We start from the raw sequence: 23,605 nt of genomic DNA, 5'->3' as shown, positions 1-23,605 counted from the left end.
AAACACTGCCCCTGAAAATTCCTATTCGTTACTTCGCCTAACACCGAACTACCAGGATACTTATATAAAGAACGTCTGTTTCTAAAACCTAAACAAACGATTATTTTATTTTTCGAATAGAAATTATTTATTTATTTTGATTTATTTCGTACAACATTTAAACTTTAACGTCTATATTTATACAAAAATGCACGCGTTAATAAAGTAATAAATGCAAAATAGAAAATAATGAGGTATTCTGTCGTGGCAAAATATTATTGCATAACTTGCAAACACTAATCTGTTGTAATAATGCATGTATCTTATTAACTTTCCTTTTTCCTTTTAAAGCCAGGTAGACTCGTAGAGCGCACCATTCAAATAGTAAACTGTTTATTTTATTTTCAAGCCGGATTCAGTACAACTAAAGTGACGTACTATTTTATTTGAAACAAGCGACTTGAATTTAAAAGATAACATCGACTGAATTCTTAATACGATTAATCCTATCGACAAAGAATTTCTGTTTAAAAACAGAGTCTGATACGGCGGGCTATCAACGCTTTAAAAACTAGCCTTTGTTGAGTTTCAATAATATTTCGAATGACATCGGTACAAATACAAACGCTATCGAACACTATTCAACCAGTGTTCACCAGATGACGCGGAAGTTTTTCAGGCGTGTCGAAATGCGGTTCGTGTGCCTTCGGCGTTCGTCGTGCGTCGCCGTGGTGGTCGGCGGTCGGGAGTAAGCGAGCGTGCGACACTGAGAACAGGACTTGTCCAGTACAAGCGTTGTAGAAAGTGAGCGAAAGTGATATACAGTGTCGTGATAAATTCGCGTGCGAACGGTCGGTCGGTCGATTCCTCGGTCGTGTGTTTGGAAAAAAAATTGTATGGGTCGCGTTCGCGCGTAAAAGGCAACGATTAAGGGGGGGTGAGCGTTCGCAACGGTGTGGATCGTGGACGGCCATAACTGGTGTGTCTGCCATTCTGTCTCCGGTGCAGGATCTACGTAGCGAAAGGGCAGATGCCCTTACCCGGTTCGCGCTGCTCTGTCCGGATCGACGTGGTGTTGCAAGATCCGGTGGTGTTGTTCGTCGCGGCGCGTTCTCGGGCTTACTAAACCCGCGAAGTACAAGGACGAGTGATCAGCCGCCCCCCGTGGGGGGCAAGGATTTCGGGTACGACACTGGTGATGCCACATTGAGGGCGCGAGTCACAGAGAATTTCCCCCCCCCACGTACACATACCGATCCACGAGCCTCGCGTATACGTGTGCTCGCCACTTCGGGTTAGTTCGGGGAGTCGAGAGAGAAGACGAATGATGCTCTCATCTTCTCGCGCTCGACACAGCTGAACTTGGAATTGCCGGCAAACGGAATACGATTCTTGGTCGTCTAATGTACTCGAGAAGGATCTTGCCTTAATAACGAGTGTTACATTGAATCCGAAATACATAGAACGAGAAAACAGTTAGATCGTACAGTTAAATCGAATTTTTAGATTTCACGGTAAACTGCGAGCACGTGTCATTTTCCGTCGCATGCTCGACACCTCTTTTCAGAAAGTCTATTGTTACTTTTCTAGAGAAAAATATCACGATAAAGTTCTAAGGCCACTGTCATTGAATAAATGACTAATAGAGTCACTGTACGGCTGTCATCTCTGTTTTAGTTAGATCTCTAAAATATACGCGAGGCATACTTTGTAAATAATAGAAAAATGATTTCTGACATTGAATCGATTCTACTCATTTCGATTTAAAAAACAAAATCCCAGAATCTAATATTTAAAACAAATCAAAACATTTCTACTCAAGGATTTCAGCTGTTTAGACAGAGCGAAAGAAAAGCTCGGATTCGCCCTCTCTCTCTCTCTACGATCCGAAGTTGTCCGAAGCGCGATTTCACGTACACGCGACTCGTCCGTTAGTGTGCGTCCGTTCTCCCTACCATCGAACCAGGTGGAACGGGCAATTTTCTATGACACCCGTCCTCGATCTGACATCACAGGTACGACAGTCTCCTCGACGGTGGCCTCTGTGTGGTGAACTCTGTCTGGCAGCAACGGCAGCAGCGCCGTCAACAACAACGGCGAAAACGACAGCAGCGCCATCAGCAGCGCGGCCGCCATCGCAGCGAGAAGAAGAAGAGACAGCAGCAGCAGCAACTATTACTTCGAGGAGAGAAAGAAGAAGAAATGCCCGTAGGTCCGCGAACGGCGACGCGATCAAAGATGGAGGCCCCGTCCAGTTTGTAACACGGCGGCCAGGTCTCGTTTAAACATCACCACCAACGGGAGCCTCTGAGAGCGCTCCTCGGAGTCGGCTGCCTAAAAGTCGTCTTTCCTTGCTCCGTGCTACTTTTCTTCGCGAGACCCGCGAGCCTGAAGGATGGAGCTACGCGTTGGTAATAAGTACCGGCTAGGACGGAAAATCGGGAGCGGCTCCTTCGGCGACATTTACCTAGGTAACTCTATTCGCTGCTTCCTTTTCGACATTTACGTTTTTACTTGTGCCTTCCCCCTCCCACCCACACACACGCACACCAACGTATCGCACACGCTATCCGCCCACCTACTCACGCTAGTTGCCCTACGACATGCATGAACGCGCCAACTCCCCCGTGCACACATGTACACGTTTATTTATTTTTATTTTTTCGATCGTTTCTTTTTTTTTTTCGTAAAAAATTTCGCCCCGTCTGGCAACCGCGTGATCGGGCCTCTGGCCTTTTTTTTTTTTGTTATTCTTAGGTACCAACATCTCCACCGGCGAGGAAGTCGCCATCAAGCTAGAATGCATAAAAACGCGGCATCCGCAGTTGCACATAGAGTCCAAGTTCTACAGGATGATGCAAGGAGGCGGTGAGTAAGGTTTTTCGTTTTCGTGGGGTTTCGCGAACCGTCGGAAAATGCGACGCATATTTCGAATCGTTGTCGCGCGAGAACCGTCAGAATTTTGTGTTTGTTTGTTGGACAGCTGGTTGAGGTCTGGCCACTGAACCTTCTCTCTCGCTCTCCCTCCTCCCCTTCCCTGTTTCCTATGTTTCTCCGTTCTCCCCACCCCGGTCCTGTGTTCTTTGTGACAATGTAATACGGACTTTACCGTTTTAACGATTGCATATTCATGCTCCAGTTTTGTTAGTTAAAATAAATTGCATAGTTACTCGTAACGTAAATAATTTATTTTATTCTATTCGCAAATTATCATTATTTTATTTTCCTCTGTAACGGTATATTTTTTTTTTCTATGAGGACACTTATTTAGTTTCAAACGATATTTTAATGTTCTACTTGTAAATTTTGACATACACGTTGCGTTAAATTGTTGTCAAACGTACTTTATTGCAATGTTTCAGTTGGCATACCTACTATAAAATGGTGTGGCTCGGAAGGTGACTACAATGTAATGGTAATGGAGCTACTTGGTCCGTCGCTGGAGGATCTCTTTAATTTCTGTTCAAGAAGATTTTCTTTAAAGACAGTTTTGCTTCTCGCCGATCAGTTGGTAAATAATAATTTTTACTAGGATCATTGTTTCAAGAGTTTTTTTTATTGTAATCGTATATTTCAATATTTACTGCCATATTTGTCTTTTTTGTTATAATTTTTTGGTAAGTTATACGTAACAAGTAACTAATATCCTTTATGCTAGGCTTGAAAGCTTTACAGTATTTCATCTTGATATTCTTTTACATTTTTTTTATATTATTGCTTATCATCTCGTTCTTCGACGAAAGATAAGAGATAATGTATGCAATTTCATCTTGCTGCTTTTGAAACGAGATCTTCGATTCCATGTTCCTGTGGTATCGTCGCAAATACAAAGCATATATTGTAACGTTCAAAGTTCATATTGCGATTATGTGCAAGTATTTGTTATTCTGTTTTCCATCGATGAAATAAATTACAATACGAGTAACGTCCTTATCAGCCAACGACTCGTTTAGCCGATAATATGGCTTCACGATCTCAATAAAAACAATGTTTTACGAGGAGTTGATGCTAGTATAGAAAGCTTTGGTTGTAAGCAAAATGCATTTAGCAAAGTACTATTCTGGTGTCGCGCTAAATGGGAGAATCTTCAGAAAAAAACAGGTGAAAGGATCCGTGAAAGGATCCTTTTTCCGTCGGTATTTTCCAAATTTTTTCAATTCCCACCAAACAGTTCGTAAGGTCCAACGAATGTTACCAGTTCTGTACTATTAGTTACCAGAGGCAATGACCTTAGAATATATGAATGAAGCATGACTTACTCTCTTCGTTTCATTGCATTGATTTCCAGTTGCTATTAGCGTGCGAAAGACTCGCTAATTTTTCTCTGTTTTTGTTTACGCTTGCAATAACGAAAACTTGACGCAACCGCCATGTCGATAACTGATGCATTGTTTTTCTATTCTTTCTCTATAGATAAGTAGAACGGATTATATTCATAGTCGTACCTTCATCCATCGAGACATCAAGCCAGACAATTTTTTGATGGGACTAGGAAAGAAAGGAAATCTCGTGTACATTATAGACTTCGGATTAGCTAAGAAATATCGCGAAGTTCGTACTCACAAACACATACCTTACCGAGAGAACAAGAATCTGACGGGAACGGCCAGGTTTGTTGATGGATACACCATTGTTTCTCTTTCATCGACGTTTCATTCTCGATGAATGTTTACAATTTTTGCTTTGTTTGTATATAAACAGATACGCGAGTATCAACACACATTTGGGAATCGAGCAATCACGGCGAGACGACCTTGAATCCTTGGGGTACGTTCTTATGTACTTCAACAGGGGTAGTTTGCCCTGGCAAGGTTTGAAAGCAGCGACCAAGAGGCAGAAATACGAACGTATCTCCGAAAAGAAAATGTCCACACCCGTCGAGGAACTCTGCAAAGGTTATCCCGGTAAATACCCGTTCTTGCGTTGCACTGTTCAATAACATCGGTGAACCGGAATCGCTTCGTACTCAAAATAAAAATCTTGTTATTGTAGTAGAGTTTGCGTCGTACCTAAGGTATTGCCGAGGATTACGTTTCGAGGAGAGGCCAGATTACTCGTATCTTCGACAACTCTTCCGAACGCTATTCCACGGGCAGGGTTTCACTTACGACTACGTGTTCGATTGGAATATGCTGAAGTTCGGTAACGTGAGGCAACCGACGTTGCCCTCGGCGCAACAGGTGCCGATGCACTCTCAACAAACGAACGCGGCGCTGCCGTCCGGGACCAATAACGATCAAGAACAGCGATCAAGGTTGGTGGTAACAGAATTAAGTAGAACGTATACGAAATCAGACATGAAAATGTTGGCGATCGCGTCTCCACCATACCGTGTTCTTTCATGTGTATAAATAGCATGGTCATTTCATTACCCAGTGCGTTCTATTATTAGCGGCTGGGTCAATGAATCGGGAAATACACGCGTCGAATAAGAATAATCAAGTACGATGAATTCTTTATCTCAAACATTTATTTTCGTTCTTCTTTTGTCGTCCCTAATGAGGATTCCCAGCCTCGATATCGCTCGTTATCGATGTTATTCAATTTATAAATAAATAAGATTAACTCTCATCGCGTCGATGTTGTGAATTGCAGGCCCTACACGCGGCAGTGTCTGGCGAACGCATCGGTGCCGACGGTGGGCCCGACAGTGGGAACAACCTCGAATATGAGAAGTATGCGGCAAAAACGCGAGGCGATGGAAGCACTTCGCGATCAGGACAATCAAGATAAGAGTGATCTCCAAGGTAAAATAAAGTTCTACCGAGAATTATGTTTGAGCCAGCAGCAGGCTATAGTCGAACGAAAAACGCAGCTCGTAGTCGGACACGCGCAAGCAGGTGGTAGCGATATCGCGCAGGAACGCTCGAATCCGTGTCAGTTCAGTACGTTTAAATCGTCGCCGGGTAGAGCAGCGCAGGACGTAACGGGTCTGAATCTAGGACACCGCGAGAAAGACGTAGATCGCGAGGTGGTGGTGTTCCATAATAGCAATACGCTCGAGCAGAACAATCTCGTTTACGGGTACGCCGTCAAAACACCCGGCTCGCTGAATTGCTTCGGCAGCGTGGATGAAGAGAAGGGTCGCGATCAGGACAACGCGAAGGACAGCTCGACGCCCGGAAGTCGACGTCTCAGCGCGACCCGCGACGTCCGTCGTCATTCCGGGACCGCGGAGTTCCTCGACCACGAATCTTGCGTTCGTTCCGAGTTTTGCAAGAAGATATGCCAAGGGCCCGCCAAGCAGAACAAAAATTTCTCCTTTTTTCTGGGAATATTGAAGAGAAACGTCGATTTATCGCTGATGGGTTCGAAGAGCCTGGACCTCACCGAGGAGGAGTGGCAGAAAACGGTTTGCCACGATAAGCAGAGGAGCCTGGACTTCTCTCAGAGATCGGAGAAATCTATGGACACGTCGGCGAACAAGTCGGTTCGCGATCGTCCAAATTTTTTCCAACGCCTCCGTAGGAACTGGCATTTTTTAGTAAAGCAGCGCCTCATCAGACGACGGAATAAATACGAGAATTCGCAGAGCGCCGAGGAGAAGTGCGAATATTTTCTACGCAAGTATCAGAAGGATGATTTTTTTGATCGAGTCCCGAGTCTGCCGGTGAGGCGTACCTCCGTCGAGTCCAATCACGATTTTTTCTCTGAGCGCGACACTAGCAAGGACGATCTGGTCTCCGCCAATAGAAAGCAGGTCACCATCCAATTGGAAGACAGTACGTTGCAGGCGAAAAAGGAGGAGAACAATTTACTCAATGCAAACGAAAAGAAACAGATGGAACCGACTCCTCCGAGCGTTAAGAACGATCCACCTGGTAGCACCAAGGATCACAAACCTAATGGAAACAATGTCGCGGCAACCGAGACCGGACTGTCGAAAACTGCACGGAGTAACAACATTCAGGCCATGAATCTTGATACTCTAAAGGGCATCCTTCTCGATATGTTTATTTGCATTTGCCTTTAACTTTGTATTTGTACCGCGACTCGCGTTTCGTATTTATAGGGAACGTTCTTACACCACCGAGCGATCTTTATCGTAGCTTGCGCGTAGCTCTCCGTTATTTCGGAAATTCACGGAAAGGTGAAGTTCTAGGAACGCTACCGTAGAGGTTTTTCTGTATGCTGCTATACCTGAGAGGTTTTTTGTTCTCGCGATCTATGGAATAGTATAATCAATCTTTAAGGTGAATTTAAATTCTGTTTCCTTTTAACTTCTCATGGCACTATCGTCCGTTCGTTTAGGTGATGTTTATCGAGGATTGCGACGAGCGATACCGCTAATACCGCATTAATAACATGATTCTTGTTTAGAGGTCAGGTGTAACCGTTTCGTCGCAATATAACCTAAACGTTATAGTTTAAATACTCGCATTGATCAAGCTGTGATCTAAGGTTCCATGTATTTCGTTTGATTTCTTTCGAATTATACGTTATACATTCCGAATGTAAACGGTGACGTAAACTCGTTTGTTTCGGTTAGCGTTTCTCAAACTGTGAAGGTTACTTCGTCATCGTAACGCATAATTTGGATCGTTTTAACTTTAATTATGTGGACGACGGGTTCAATTTTAACAGATTTTATCATTTCTATACATGTACATTCGTTTTATATCGTTTTTAAAAATAAGATAAAAAGTTTTTCGTGGTCGAAACAGTTCGGGAGACGCTAATTTTGTTCATTCGGCATGCGATCCATCATGTTTCGAAATATTGGTAGTTATCGCAAGGGATTCAAAATATTTTGGCAGACAGCTGCTTTTTTTTTTTAATTATTGCTGTCGAGGTTTCGTTAGAACTCTATAGGGAATCCTGCTGCAATTTTCGAATTTCGTTCTTCGAACCAATCCGATCGACGCCTCGATATGGATCGAATTGATATTCTTTGTCTCCTTTACGAGACGTATAGGACTTAACGCAAAATGTATACTCTCATATACCAAACTACAGTAACTAACGCAATAAGAAACCACCGGTGTACATAAGATAGGATAGACGTTTAACAGTAGCAGCACGGTGAAATTCAGAATCGATGGCGAATAGGGCTATTATACGGAGAAATTCCCTTAACTTTTGATACTCGCGTTTTTATAAAGAAATGATATTTTTTCATACGAGCACTTCATCACCTTCGCCGTGTTTATGGTGTTGGATCTCTCTTTTTTTTTTTTCGATTTAGAATTAGAAAAGAGCGATTGTCGATCGGTCATCTAAATGACCATTTAACGGATCCGTTCGTCGCTGGTCGAAAGTAAATACAGTGGAACTCCGTTTATTCGGATATACGGTGGTCCATCGGAGCGACGATAAATTGAGCGAAACTCCCGAAAGTTCTTCCTAATTTTAGAGTAGTTCGTAGTCCGTAATTTCGCCTACTAATTTTTATACGATTACGAGACTAATCGAAGAACTGATATTCCTCAGACTGATTTTTATATCGAAAATTCGAAAGGGAACGTTTATGTTCCTCGAAACAGTTTTATACTTTTTAACATTTTCTACCTTCGTCTTTTCTCCTTTACACGAACGTTCGTCTACTTTCGAAAGCAAAAATTAACGCTCATGTATCGAAGTCGTGCTCGCTTCATTTTTCACCAATGCGTCACACCGTCCGATCCGACTCGAGAATAATTGTCTCGCGCGAACGAATCGTACGCCTCCCATCGTATAATTAACCCTCTATCGCATGGATTATCGCTTTATTTTCCGTAAAAGAGATTTCTCTTCGTCGTTAATGTATCCGTCGATTAATCGATATTCGTCCTGAACGATACGCGACCGAATCCGCGCAGCTAGTAGACGTATCCGTAAAAAAGAACACGAGATTCCGTCTGTACTTCGTAGAGATTTTTTATCGAGTTCCTGATTAATATGTAATAGAGGGCTAATTAGAATTCGCAACATACCGTTTTATGTTCGTTCATTTAATCGTTAACCGTCTCGAGTGTTCCATCGCGACGCTTATCGAACATTGTAATCATAACCCAGCGTTTATTATCCATATAGAGCGAGTGTGTTTACTTTTTGAGGTAGGGTATGGACGTAAATACAAACTAGTTTTTACTATCCGAAAGGTCGAGTTCGAAATCGATGTTTCTGATAGGAATTTGTCGATCTTCGAAGATGTTAGCCGAACGTGTCGCCGCGTTCGTTTTTTTTTCGGGGGGAGAGGGATTCCAGCGCGATGGAAAGAGCAAGAACTGCGTGAGAGGATTTAGGCGCGAAGGAACAAAGAAATATCTCCAGAATCGCAGCAAAGCGTTCGTTAATTCCTCGCAGGTTTATCACAAAAATTCATTTGCTCTGTGACGTAACAATTGATACGCTGGAACAGTAATTTGTACACTAAATTGAATTTTAATCGAAACCAGTACGGTAAAATCTCCTTAAACGCACGGAAACCATCCTCACCAAAAGGGGGCTGTACCCCTTGAGGGGTCAAGGAGTTCGAGCACCGAGCAGTGTAACGCGATCCAGGTAAAACTGGATAAAACACCGACGTACCCTGGTGTTTTTTCTCCGTCCTCTTCTTTATTCTCTGTCCTTCTCTACGTTCGAAGCTTGTCGGCAGACATAAAAAAATATACGAACTCTGTGATAAACACGCAAGTTCGGTACCGAGCCCTGTGCATTTAAGGGGACTTTACCGTATTCGGTCAATTAATACTTTATCTACCGAGCTATTTAGAAACAGTCTTTAATTAAAAAAAAAAAAAATTGTCTATAGTAGCATATGGCAATCCAGGCTGATAATAATTCCTCGATACTGTTACTAGATACATCGAAAGTCAAGTCTGTTTCCAAACACTGAACATTGTAAGTAGACATCCATCGAATGCAGAGATTGAGAAAATTCTTGTTTGTTGCTTTCGATTTAATAGAAATAGTTCATCTTCGCGCTTAATCCTCTCACGCACCGTTTGTTCGCAGAAAGTGAATCGTTCTTCGACGATCGGACGATCGTGGCCACTCTGTTCACGACGACCGATTTCGATCCAACGAAAAGAAGCACCTCGAGATCCAGAAAGGTTACCAAAGCTTAGATAGAAACAATAAAGCATAGTTTTCTACTTGTTCTACGCGCGAATTAGTAATCTCGAGGGCTTCTTTCGTTCGGCAACAACGGCAACACGTGCACGTTGAATCGTTTCTCCCGATCGTCAGGGAAGTTGTGAATTTACTGACTTCTTCCTAAACGCTGGATCCCACGGTAGGCGTCATCGCTGCTTCCCTATCGCGCATTATTTCTCCCTTGTTTTGTTCACTTATCCAGGGAGTCTTCGCAATCGCGCATCTATTTGTAATTATCCTGTTTTTATCGATAGTGGCGATGATGATGATGATGATGATGGTGATGATGATGATGATGATGATGAAGTAGCAAATAAATGTTTTTCCATTCAAGGACTGGTCTCTTTATTTATTTCACCACACGACATTGTCGATTATCCTTGTCAAAATTTTTTTCTCACTTGGCTTGAATGGAAAAACCATATTGTACGAGAGACACTTCGAGCTCGATCCAAGACTCTTCTTTTTTCAATTCTAATTCGCATCATCTGTCTTCACGGAGGCGTATTTGTTTTTCTTTTCTATATTTTTTTCCTTTTCTTTTCATTTTTTTTTTGTTTGTTCAATTTTTACATTTCTGAACCGTCGAATCGTATGCGTCGTCACGATGTCTTTTCGACGATTGTTTCTCAAGTCGAGAGCTTTTTCCATTTCAATTGCCAAGCGTGAAAGGTCCGTCCATCGCGTTCCTGTTCCGTGCGGTCGATGCCCGTCGCGATCGACTTCACATCGGATCCGAATGTTTTCTACGTTAATCCTTCGAGTGTAGCGAAACACTTTGTCGTTATTCGAGCAGAATCCCGTCAGCGAACCAACAGTGTCTCCTAGAGTCTATACAGGGTGTCCGACGATCGAAATTCTGCAGCGTTAGGTAATGTTAGCGTTACCATTTCTTAATTCGAATAACAGACGAGTATAATTTCAATTCAAATCTTAAATCAACCTACGAACAGTTTGCTTTCTCTTGTTATTCACGTAGAAACCACGTGCACCGACTTCTTTTCTTTCGAACAATAAATGGTACTGAGATTTTGTTGCCCGATATCTGTTTATATTCTGAACGGAACGGCACGTAAAACCGGCGTTGCATTTAACGCGTCAATTACGACAATCGAGTAAATACCTTTGCGTTGGACACCCTGTAGCATAATTCGGATCGAATCGCAACGATTCTCGCACGATACCAGCGGTATTAGCACGGATGGTTGGTCACGGCCAACGAACAAGCGACGCGAAACCGTCTGTAAAGTAGCCCGAACGTTGCTCGACTTGCGACGGGTGTAACTTGTAACGCGCGTAACCGCGAGATGCGCGCTTTTGTAACGCGAGTACTGTTTTCATACACCTCCGGACACTGTGCTCTCTAGTTTCTGATTTTCCCGACTCGAGCTACCGCACGACTGCGAATGCGTTTTGTAACTCGTTCCTAAGGAGACCGATCGCGTATCTTGACCCTTTAAATTCCGAATTTCTACGTCGGAAGATCGAGAAATACGTAGACGCGAAGACGTCTCCTATTAAAGAACTGAAGAAGCTTTTAATTTACAAATGCCTCGAGAATGTAAAATTAACTCATGTTACGTTGCAAACTCTTTTGCAACGGTGCTTTAAAGGGTCGGAGTATACTCGCGATTTCTCCGTCGATCTTTATCGGTATTTATTTAACGTGCAATTCTCAGAGATGGTCAAACTCGAGTTGAATCGCGTAATCTAATTTCGATGGGGATCGTTAAGGGACATGGAGGTTTCGAACACGATCCAAGAGCAGTTTGCCCATCTCTGAAGAAACCTGAGGATACGTCGAATCGTTAACCTCTTCATGCTCGTGCCATTCGTGTTAGCCTTTCAAAGATTGTTCTTTAAGCTTGGTATACCGTGTCTTTCGCGATCAAATGATTTTTTGTAGCTTTTTTTTTGTTTTTTTTAATTGTTTTTGGAACACGAAAGACCGCCGTCCATTAAAAGAGAATTAATTACGCGAGCACGAAGGTGTTAACGGTGCAAGTGGTTCTTTTTCCGCGGTATGCATTGTTTTCTGCTGGTGTTTTTCAGCGTCGGGCGCGGTCGGCCAGGAGCGAAGGGTCAGTATGAGGTTGCACCGTAAGGGAGAAATGCAGCCGAAGTCCAAGTGAGTTGCTATATCACACCGCAATAAGCACCTAAGTATAACTCGCTCTGCCTAGCGTCCAGAGGGTGTGGTCTCACTGTTTCGTAGCTTTGTAACTAATCGCGCGTTTAATTATTTCTTAAGGGGTCTTCTCGATTCAGAGGTTTAAGAAGGAAGATTCTTTCGCGCATTTTCTGAAAGCATTCTACTCTTTCTTGATGTCAAATTTCTTGATTCGTCTATTTTCGATTGGCTGACGAAAGCAAAAGTTTCTTTTTCCTCTTACGCCGTAACGTTTCTGTAGTAATTGCAACGAGCTTGTTACACTTGGTGCTGTCATCGGGGTTTGCATGCAACATTGCACACGGGGTCATTAAATCGTCGCGATTCAATTCACAAACTATATTCGACACCAGAGTCAATCGCGTCACGATTTTTCATTCTTTTCGTGCATCTTTTCATTTCGATTTTTGTAAACGAACTATGGCGATGCTGTTACGTATACAGTGAGCAACTTTTACCGCAATTACTGCAATTTTTACTTCGTCGCTTTATAATTTTTATTCACGATGAAGGTATGTATATATAGCCCGCGATTGCGTACATTATCAGAATACATATTTTCAATACTTAAAGTTACTCATTGTAAGTGCGCGTACCTTGTTTTCGCGATAGAATCACGCGAACGGTTCCGAATGAATTATGATTTATTCTTCGCCGACTGTGTACAGACTGTTTTTGCTTGCGAACTATATCTCGATGTGGATGTCGGTGTTAGTTGCATTCGGCTCTAATTTGGCAGGTCACTCTTTTTGGTAGATTGGTGTCTTGATACCGTGGCATGGTTCTCCCTCGATCGACCGAGATCCGGGGAGAAGTTGAGAGGGAAGAGGGAGAGCACTGTGTCATTTGGAAAGAACGTTAAACGTCGTTATTAATTTTACACTAGAGATCGTAGAATAGCGATTACTTTGATCGCCGGTCGTCGTTGGCACCCAACGATTACTTTAATAGTCGTCCATCGCGTGATTTAATCGCGACTCAATTGCCTGTGATTACTTAATATTCAATTGCATCGCGTATTCATCGAATGGATCGAATTACTCGATCGAACTCGAACGTTGTAATTATCGCGACTCCTCTGATCAATGATAAAGACAGTGGAGAAAATGCTTTCCAAATGCGACGATGAAGTCTGTTTGCCTGCTGTCGGGTGCACTGGAATGGTCTTTTCTTACACTCACGTTGAACAATCTTTATATTTTGCATAACCAGTAGGGGACGAGCGCAGGAAACATATACAGGATGTCCCAAACATGTTGTAACACCTTGAAAGAGGCGGTTCGGGAGGTGATTTGAAACAACATTCAGCGAAAGTGTTGTCTGAGGTTTCGTTAAGGAGATATTAACGGAAAACACTGACCAATCAGAGCGCGAGCCGCCTGACGCGTAGTCTGTACTACTGCGGCTCTCTAGCGCGTGGCCACGCGCTCCGATTGGTCGAGTTTTTTTGTTAATATCTGCTTAACGAAGCCTCGAACAATATTTTCGTTAAGGAAAAAGTGAAAAAGTTGTTTCAAATTACCTCCCGAACCACTCCTTTCAAAGTGTTACATTTTTGGGACACCTTGTATATAGTAGCTTCTGTCTCTTTCGCTGATGGACGGAGTAATGTATCTTTATCCCCTTGCACTACTTTTACGAGTCTGACTCCCGATGAAAATTTCAGACCGAACTTGAAAATCACGAGTCAGGCTCATTGTTACATTTACTGCGCTCATTCGGGCGCTCGGGTTTGGCGCGCGGCTTTTTCCGAATTTCCGCGTAGTGCAAGGGGTTATCTTCACTTTCTTACCCACGTGGGTTCTACGTGAATTCCTAATGTGCCAAGCGAACGATGATAAAGATTCCCGATGATCCAGATCCTCGATTAAACTTTTCTGTGATCCGTTCAGAAATCTAGATCGATAAAATATTCCACGATTAAACTCTTCGGAGCTCGAAAATTTGTCTCCGTGGCAAGCAAGTTCAAATCGGGGAAATTTGAGAGTTTGTCTCCGAGGTACAACCGGTACGAATACGTTGTCGCGATAGAGCGTACCTGGATCGTCGAATCGTTCGCGTTCGTCGGGATGCCCAAACGTGAAAGAAGGAAATCTAAACTCGAGCGCGTTGGCGTAACACGGTTACGAACGTACTTTCGCGTTTAGGTTTCAAGATAGTCACCGTTACGTCTCGACGAATAGGAGCGTAACGAAAAGAGGGAATTGTCGTTCTGGTTGTTGCGAAACTCTGCTCGGCAACTGGTTGCTCCGTGTTATCGTTCAACGTCACGTAACTGGAGCTCTTTACGTACTCGATTTTCTTGAGCGCTCGGTTATTCGGCTTCTAACGAACCGTGTTGCTAATTACGGTTACAGTTACTCGTAGAACCAGCAGAAGTAGAGACGGACGCGTTTTTTTTTTCTATTTTTTTTTACGCAAGCTGTAACTCGTATATCGAGAGATAAGTTCAGCGATATGGATGATTGTTTCGCACGTATTCGTTAAAATTAATCAAAATCCGAATGTTTCGCGAAAATCGAGTACGCACGTCGACGGATTTTCGAGACATCCAGCACTGGGCGGACCGACGTTGGTCATTCGAGGATTAGTGCATGAACGGTATGCACGTTTCTGTTTTCTTCTGATTCTCTCGTTACTGTCAAGACACGTTAAATCTCGTAGACACCGAAACGCCCGGCGTCGAGACCCGCCGGAATCGAGCTTCATGTTCTTTCGTTGACTTTGTTTTCAGGTAACCGAAAGCTAAGACACTAATTCTAAATCACGAAAGTAGGCAAAGAATGGGCGATAGTATCTCCTGTGCCACGGTAGCGGACGCCGGCGAAAAACTGAAATCGTGGATAAACGTTCGCCTCGCGATCCTTCTCTCTCTGACCTCGTCGCCTCATCCCTCTCGAAACTCTCGCTCTCGTTGCGATAACTTGGACGATCGCGGCTCGTCTCGAATTCTCTGCCGTCTCAGAGAACTCGGCCGCTCGTTAGCTAAACGCGGCGCCGAGAACGAGCCAGTGCCGAGACGATCACGATGACGGCACGTCGAAACGAGACGGAAGAGCTCTCACGTTGATCGCCCGCCGAAAGTAGAAACGCCTAGACGACGGGGCGAGAGGAGGAGAGACACGGACAACGGGAGCCGATCGGAAGAGAGAAGGAAATCGCAAACGGCGACGGGAATGGCGAAGTTTCGGTGACGAAAATCATTTAACAGTGAGGACGGTGTCGCGCTAATGTCGCTGTTTTGTGTGTCTTTTGTTTTGGAAGCGCCAATGCGACGACAATGGCCCCGCCCTGGGTCAGAATTGCAGCCGATGATCTCGACGAGTGAATCAACAGCAGCAGCAATAGAGCAGATACGTCGTTGTCGTCGTCTTCTTCAGCATAGAGCCGTGACCCTCCGTAGGCGGCGAATCCAGTGACCTATATCGCGGAAGACTGTCCAGGTCGACGATCCATTCGACCGAGCGTGATCTACGAGAACCAGCGTTGGGCATAATCCATGATTACGATTACCGAGTAATCACTAGTCATGATTAACGAATAATCAGACACGATTAGCTCCGACCGATCACCGATTTCTCATTGTACACTCTAAATGTAGCTTAGAAACTAAATTTCATTGTCGAAGGCGAGAAGATATCGAAACTGTTCTCGATATTCAGTTACTCGATCGGTTGCTGTGCAACGTGTAACGATATGTCTAATACTGTATCAGTTTAATAGAACAGTAAATGTACCGAGCAAAATTCACCGACCGTTTATGTACGCCTTTTATATATACCTATATATATATATTATTATTCGATGTATTAGAGCGTATACATACGCCTTTATCATACAATTTTCTGAAAATGTGCGTTACAGTGTAAGGATGAATAACGAATGCATACATTCACTGGTGAATTTCGTCTGGATTAGGTTAGATTCTGGTTAGTTCTCGCTAGAATTCCTGGAAAATATGTGTACGTTCGTTGTAGTTCGCGCTTTCACTGTAACACACGTATTGTACGATTATCGCAAGTAATCACTGCCCAACGCTGGCTCTTTGGAGTCCGACGCGCGTTCTCTACTATCTGGTCTGTCTGACAGAGATGAGCAAAATTTTCCTCGAATTATATCTGTGAAAAACAAACGTAGAACGATTTAATCGCTCGAACACAAGCCCCACTTTTCGTTCAACCAATAAGGAATAAAACGTTGTCGACCTTTTATCGGTGACTGTTATCTGGACAGGAGTTTTGCTCATCTCTAGCGTCTTCGTGATCCAGCCAGAACGGTCGCGCGAGGAGATCCAGTCGCCCGGATGCGGAGCAAACCGTGCTCGAAGAACGATCGCGGTGAAACGATCTAGATGGGACGATCTAGGTGTCCAAGTCGACCGCCGTTTTAGAACCGACTACGTAACAGCGCCCAGACGCGAGTAATCGTATCATTGTCCGCGCGAGCCACGATTACCTGGGAAAACAGCACTCGCGACGAACATGGTTCGGTCGATAGAGAAGGACAACGCGTATACATATGCACAGATTGTTCGTGGTGTTTCGACGAAGGACGCTCTGCAGGGGTCTGTGATTCTTAAGCGTCCCACAGACTGCTCCGACGTGACTTGGGCCCACGCTTTAGGGTATATCGGCGAACGTACAGTACGCGACTTCGATGATGGTCCTTGCTGTTGCCACGATTTTGCTGGACACGAGTCTTCCTGCGTCTTGGAACGAATACCGATAGCGAACCAGAGATCTCGCGTTTTTTTTTTATTTTGTTTTTTTTTTTTAAATAAGAGGCACTCCTCTTCCCGGATCGCAAAGTTCGACTGAAGTTTCTTCAGGCAAACTCGACTTTCGGATTCTCGGCTCGAGGCTGCTTCGATATTCAAAGAACGGTGGCTCGAACGCGCCGAGAATTCGATTCGAGCGTAACTGTATAGATATATGTAGCATACCGAACGAACACCATGATTTGTACATAGACGAAATCGCGCGTCGAATGACGCTCACGACAGAGCTGTGACACGCGATACCTAACGATGTGTCGCTAGGAGAAAAATCAGTCGTCGAGTAATTTTTCTCGGGTGAGCCCAATTTAGTTCAATGATGTAACGAATACAATGGTTTCGTTAACGGCGAGTTAACCCGTCGGCTGAGCGTCGAAGATTCGCCCCGTCGGCGCTCTGGTTTAACGATCGTACGGAATATAGTACAATGACCTCGCGGCGAGCGAATACAGTCGGTATGTTTGTTTCGCCGAGTGTAAACGCTTCGCTCGGTTCTGCCGGATCAGTGCTTCTCAAACTTCCTGGAGCTCGGATCGCTCGGCAATTTTTCGCGGACCCACTCGAAAACAGTAAATGAAAATATAAAGGGATATCAAGAAATAGCGTCGCTCGTATTACCCGAAGAAAATAATTGTTTGATTTATCGTAATACGTGATACGAGTAAGCGACCAATTTGTTCGATTATATATTTTCATTCGATTTTGTCGTTGTTGTTTATAAAAACCTGAATCATTGTAGATGGCGCGCTGCCACGACCTAATTTCAGGTCGAGATTGAGTCATGGATTGAGAGGCACTGCGTTAGACGTTGAAGCATCACGGCGAATCGCGCCAACATCGATCAAAGCGTACTGTACAGTTCGCGTCCGCGCGTAAATCTGATCGTCGATCGATTCATTCGGACGGAGGTGGCGATCGTTTCGTGTCCTTATCAAACAGACGATTCGCGGCTTCTCGTTGATCAGCGTATCACCTCTCCTCGATCTGCTGCGTCCTCCTCTATTTTTTTTCTTCTTTAACGCGAAAAGCCGATTTTCGGTGGCGAAACGAAGTCGAGGAGGTGGCGAGAAATCCGTTTGGCGAACGGTACCATACCCAGCCTTCTACGTCATTTAGGTTTGGCTCTGTTTACGATTGTCTTTAAACATAGGAAATTGTTATTTTATTGTAGAACGCGATTCAGAATCAAGAGAAAGGAGGAATTGGGCGAGAAGATTGCCAGTAAACACCACCAAACCCTATCTTCTCCGATGCATTAGAAAAGTCTTTCCGTAGTCCGGTTGTCCGACGACGAGCGGAAGAGTCTCGAAGCTCGGGTCTGCGAATCAGGTGACAAACCAAGCGAAACAAATCCCGTATAATTCTGTTACTTTGCTGTAAAGATGTGTGTACCAGTTAATTTTATTAGAATCATGCGAAATGTTGCTAAATCTTTTATTTTTATAGACTCTAAGCGATTCGAGCGAACTCCGAGATCGTCGAGCCTTTTATTGTTTCAGGTTTATTCGATCATGGAAATTGACTAGTACTTAGATATCGAACATTTTTTTATGCTCGAAAAATTGAATTCTGTTTTACGAGACGCGTCCATTAAAGAGCTACGGTCGCTCACGTGCGTCTACGTATGCGATCTTGACGAAGGACTTTCCTAAAGCATCGTACTTAATCACTGTGCTGTATGCGTGTCCCACGTGCTATGCCTTTTGCGTTGAGAACGTGCACGGAAAAAATTTCGCGTGTCCAGACTTAGGGAAGGATAGGAAAGGCCGAGGGAAAAAGTAGAAAGATAAGATTTTGTAAACAATTTTCTTGCGAAAACTGAATTTATTTCTCGCAGAGATCGCATAGGGAACGATCGAACACAGGCTGCTCCGACGTGACGTGGGCTCACGTCACGTCGGAGCAGTTCGTGGGACGCTTTAATCTCCTTTCGTCCCCCGCGCGTCCACTTCCATTCTCGGTCTTCACAAACAAATTTTCCACCCACGTCACTTCCCGTTTCGCTCCTCTCATCCTACCATCCTCATCCTTTTCCTCCTCCTCATTCCCGGATCAACATCTTGTATAAACATTCGTCGACGAGTTGCATACAAAAAAAGAAACAAAAAAATTATGCGAGTAAACAAAAAATAACGTGATAAGAAAACTGGTTATACATAAATATATATTATACCGACACATGTTTTTCTATGTAATTTTTTTATTTTTTTTTTTTTATTTTTCATAGGGTACTACTACCGCTACTATTATTACTATGTACGATTAACTATTTACTATTAACTACTACCAGCTATTACTATTACCATTACAACTACCGCTGCTTCTACCGTTAATTACACTATTCGCTACGTTGTAACTTGTACAAAGAACACGAATCGATCGCAACGATCTACTCGGAAACTTACAAACGGAAGTTTCTCTCGTCGACCGTACGCGAGAGAACCGGAAGCGACGGGTCCGCGATTTCGGTTTCCGTCGCGTGTCGCGATCTTAGCGCGTTCCTCTCGTTTTTGCCACCGTATTTCTGTTCTCTGTCCTCTGCGCTCTCGCGGATGCCGCTTGCTCCTCTAATTTAAATCCATGGGAATTATCGACCGGATTATTGTTAACGATGTTTCGGCAGTAGCGACGCAAGCACGAAGGAATTGCCTTTGTCCTCTCGATTGTAAATTGTTACGAGTAAGAGTTACGATATACTTGAACTACCTTTGTACCAATTATCAACGTAATTAGGGACGATCGTTACAAATATTGCGTGATATACTGCTTCACGAATTTCGTTAATTTTGTACAGAACGATACCCGTAATAATTACTTTTTGTAATCGTTATTCGATGTCAACGTCTACGACCCCTTCCATCGTTCTCATTCTTTTTCACTCTTTTATTTTCGATTAACGCGCATTCTTCGCTCGAGGAAGGTCTCCTCAATGCAATCGCGACGACGATTTCATTTCGATCCACATAATTTAAGGTTCATTCGAGTTAGATTCGACGTCGATGCTACCCCGAAATCATTTTTTCGTTAGCGATCGTTCTCGAAATTCTTAGCAGATTTATGTTTAGTGCAATTTGCGATAGAGTAGTCGAATCGAGGAGGATTCCTCGAGTCGTCAACCTCGGACGAGACAAACACTGCCAGCGCGAGCGAATGTTCTCGCGTTTCCAATCATGACTGACAAGATACGCGGAAACCGTTCCGACCTCGTCGCTTCCCACCCACCCCCCCCCTGCACCCCCACGAAGGTTCTCGAATCAAATCATTCTCGAGGTGATCGACGCCAGCGTAAATCGAGGAGCAACCGAATCCTCCGGTTCCGTTTCATTTTTTAACCGAGCACAGTTTGCGTCGCACGAAACACGTCTCTCGTCGCGAAATCCCGACTTCGCCGCTCGCTCCTGTAACGCACCGACTGCGCGAACCGATTTTATTCAAAATTTCTCTATATTTTGTACCTTCGTACTTCGAGTTCCGAGGAACGGGAATTTAGATGCGAACCGCGCAACCGTAACGCGTCGGTGTAAATAAAAATTTAGACGATGCGACGGTCGGTGTGTTAATTGGGAGACCGAAAGCACAAAGGTGGACGGAGCGTAGAAGCTGAGGACGGAGCAACGGGAGTAAAAGGGTTAGCCGCTCGGTGGCCCTGAGCAGTCTATAATTCCCAGACCGCGGTTCGTGTTAACTCTTTCTTTTGGTTTCTTCACAACTTCGAAGATAATTGCAAAGCGACTTTTTAGTTTTTCTTTAAATTCTTCGTAACTGTAGCGCGTATCCTTTCGTTGGTAATACGGGGATGAGGATGAATCGAACGTTTATCCTCGTTGGCGCAAACTGAGCGGAATAAAGTCGAGCGCTGCGATTTCGAGGACTCTCGAAACGAAGCGAAAGAAAACTTGTACGACAGACGGGGTTTGCTCGGCCTAGAGGAGTTTCTTCTTTCTTCTCGAAACTATGGGGTTTGTCGAACCGCGGGGCTTCTCAGTTCGAGGAGAACTGCGATACAAAAAATTCAATTCAGAGAGAGAGAGAGAGGGTTAAAGAACAACGTAAAACGGTCTCCTGCCCGAAGGCGCCACGATGGTCCCGGTATCGCGTCGGGATGTACGATTAATCGTATTTTAACTGTACTAATCGATAAAATTGTATCGAAGCAACCGGTTTGTATATGTACATATATATACAATTACTATTGATCCATTAAGGGAGAAAAAAAATTTACTATATAACTATAAACGATGCGAAAAGCGTGATATGGAGGAAGAGCGAACGTTCTATTTGCGTGTGTGTGTGTGAGTCCGTGCGTGCATCCCCGTGTGTAAACGTGTGCGTGAGAAAGTAACAATGAGAGACGATTAGATAAACGAAATATCCGAGGAAACAAACAAAACCGATACCGACAAAGAGTGTACTCTATATACATATATATACATATATATATATGTGTGTATATATATATTATAAACTGTCTTTGCGTACCATGCGGTGAAGCCGAATGAAAGGAAGCGTTTTAGCCGTCGCGAAGCGAGCTGATGCGGGCTTGCCTTCCCGTTTCGTTAATTCCTTCTTTTGTTTTTTTTTTTTATTTGTTGCGTTATAGATACAACACTGTTCGCCACAACTGTAAAACCGTCCCGAGACTCGCGTATTTTGTATGCAGCGATTAAAGTTTAGTCGAAGCAAGTATACCATACGAAAATGAAACGCGCTGACAGACTACTAAATAAAACGCAATAAGTACTTGTATATAAAGGTAAATAAGAGAAACTGTTTTTACGCTGTTTGATAAATATAAAACCAGGTATAGGATAAGGTTGTATTAAAGAAAAAGAAAAAATTGAACCCAAACCGGAGCAGAAGGAATGATATAGTAATTTAATTAGTTAACTTCGATCATGTTTTTGTTGTATTTCTTCTTGCACTTCGATGCGGATTCTGTTGATCGTTTCTTTCGTTTCTTTTTTTCTTTCTTTCTTTTTTTTTTTTATTAAATTTCTTTTTAAGTTATACAATTGTCATTCTGTATAAATATACCTAGAATAAAAACATTGCTCCTAACGACCGAACACTGATTCTTATCATTCCATAAGCGAAACGTAACTATGTTTGCAACGTTTTCAAAGGAATAACTTCGTTCAATTTAATTAATTACGTTGTAACCTCAATTATAACCTCGATAATAACCTCGTTCCCGATCTACGCTAACGTGGAAATTCGATGCGCACTCTCTAGGGTTAAACGATCTTCCTCGATATCGTAGTATACTTGCTTTCGCTTAGTTTATATCGAAATGTATAAGATACGCGATGTTTAGAACGGTTTTGTATTTAACGGTGGACAGTGTACATCTTCTTGGGAGATTAAGAGGAATGTGTGAGTACGCGAGGAAACACGATACTCGTGGCTTTCGTCTTCACTCGACTGCGAAATTTTCGTTTTCTCGTTCTATCATCGCACAACCACCTCTTGCCATCTCCGAGACTCGATCTTCCTTCTCGCATACACGTTTTCTTTCTTTGTAGGTTGATGAAAAGCACCAGCGGCTAAACGATCGACTCGTTCGACGTCTTCTAGGTACACCTGGTTCGTAATCTCGATCTTAAAGAGGTTTTCAAGAAGAATCGGAGATTACAAAGGACGAACCCTAGACGAGCCAGACAGTCTTCTTTCCGTGGACTTCCATTTTCTTTTGACACGTTCGACACCTTTCGGAACCTCGGGGTTCCCGGAAACTTCAACCGATCAAAATTACCTGCGCGAACATACGGTGCATTCGACACAGAGAACCGTTAAGTGGTTCTCTCGGATTTTCTGCTTTGATTCGTCTGGTTCCTTCGAATCGAAGCAAAGAATGCAAGAGTATGAACGGTTGCCTCTGCTGGATGCACCTATAGATAAGATCCCAACTAGAACGGTAATTTAAAAAGGAAATACATTTACTACACAAGGCCTTGTAATCGACCGGCATCACCCCATTCGTTTTGCTTCAGATACGCGATCGATCGTTAACCGGTATCGTACAGAACGCGTTAAAGCGACGTGATCGCGACGATCCTTCTCGAGAGAGACTCGTTCGCTGTCTTTTTCACCTTTCTTATTGTTCAAGATCTCCGAGGATGGCAAGAGCTACAGATCGATAGAAAGCACAGGCCCGCTGATCGATCTGCGGCGATCAATCGTGACGGCGCGATGTTAACAACGACAAGGAATAATTGTGTAAATTCGCCGCTGTTCGAATCCATCGTTCTTGTTCCGAGCATCGACCCACCGACGAAAGAGGCTGCTTCCGTTGTTGTTAGCGAAGCCACGTAGGTTTTCTTTCTTTTTATACCGTCGGACGACGCGTGACCCAACAGAGATGGGCAGAATTTCATTCGGATAAAAGATGACGAATAATAACGATTAACCCCTTCGTTGTGCGCCGATTATTATAGTCAGCACCCGTGACGAAAGAGTTAAGTCGAACGGTTCGAATATCAGCGCCATTCGAAGCAGCCAGCTGCAAAGGCTCGCAACCAAAATATCGACTAATATTCCGTAATTCGGATTCGTGTTTTTATTCGACTACTCGTTTATCTTTTATTCGTTGACTTTTTACCCAAATA

The 23,605-nt window shown here is 43.6% G+C and overlaps 1 protein-coding gene across 6 annotated transcripts; it reads left to right on the top strand.

Moving 5' to 3' along the window:
* Window positions 1-125: 125 nt before the first annotated feature.
* On the top strand, window positions 126-23,279 carry LOC128885103 (casein kinase I-like). Of its 6 annotated transcripts, none has more exons than XM_054138903.1 (10): window positions 126-1,163; window positions 1,995-2,450; window positions 2,737-2,847; window positions 3,342-3,490; window positions 4,393-4,589; window positions 4,681-4,883; window positions 4,972-5,233; window positions 5,575-5,726; window positions 12,109-12,184; window positions 22,523-23,279. In XM_054138903.1, exons 2-10 carry the CDS (start codon window positions 2,375-2,377, stop codon window positions 22,545-22,547), a joined length of 1,251 nt encoding a protein of 416 aa, XP_053994878.1. In that variant the 5' UTR covers window positions 126-1,163; window positions 1,995-2,374; the 3' UTR covers window positions 22,548-23,279. The 6 variants fall into 6 exon arrangements, with proteins under 6 accessions (XP_053994878.1, XP_053994873.1, XP_053994872.1 ...); XM_054138898.1 differs by lacking the exon at window positions 22,523-23,279 and adding an exon at window positions 18,172-22,012 and having other exon boundaries at window positions 4,975-5,233; XM_054138897.1 differs by lacking the exon at window positions 22,523-23,279 and adding an exon at window positions 18,172-22,012.
* The last annotated feature ends 326 nt before the right edge of the window (window positions 23,280-23,605 follow it).

The sequence above is a fragment of the Hylaeus volcanicus genome, chromosome 2 (assembly GCF_026283585.1).
Source record: "Hylaeus volcanicus isolate JK05 chromosome 2, UHH_iyHylVolc1.0_haploid, whole genome shotgun sequence".
Taxonomy (NCBI): Eukaryota; Metazoa; Arthropoda; class Insecta; order Hymenoptera; family Colletidae; genus Hylaeus; species Hylaeus volcanicus.
The sequence above is the reverse complement of the archived record's forward strand: the minus strand, read 5'-3'. Positions and strand labels throughout refer to the sequence as shown.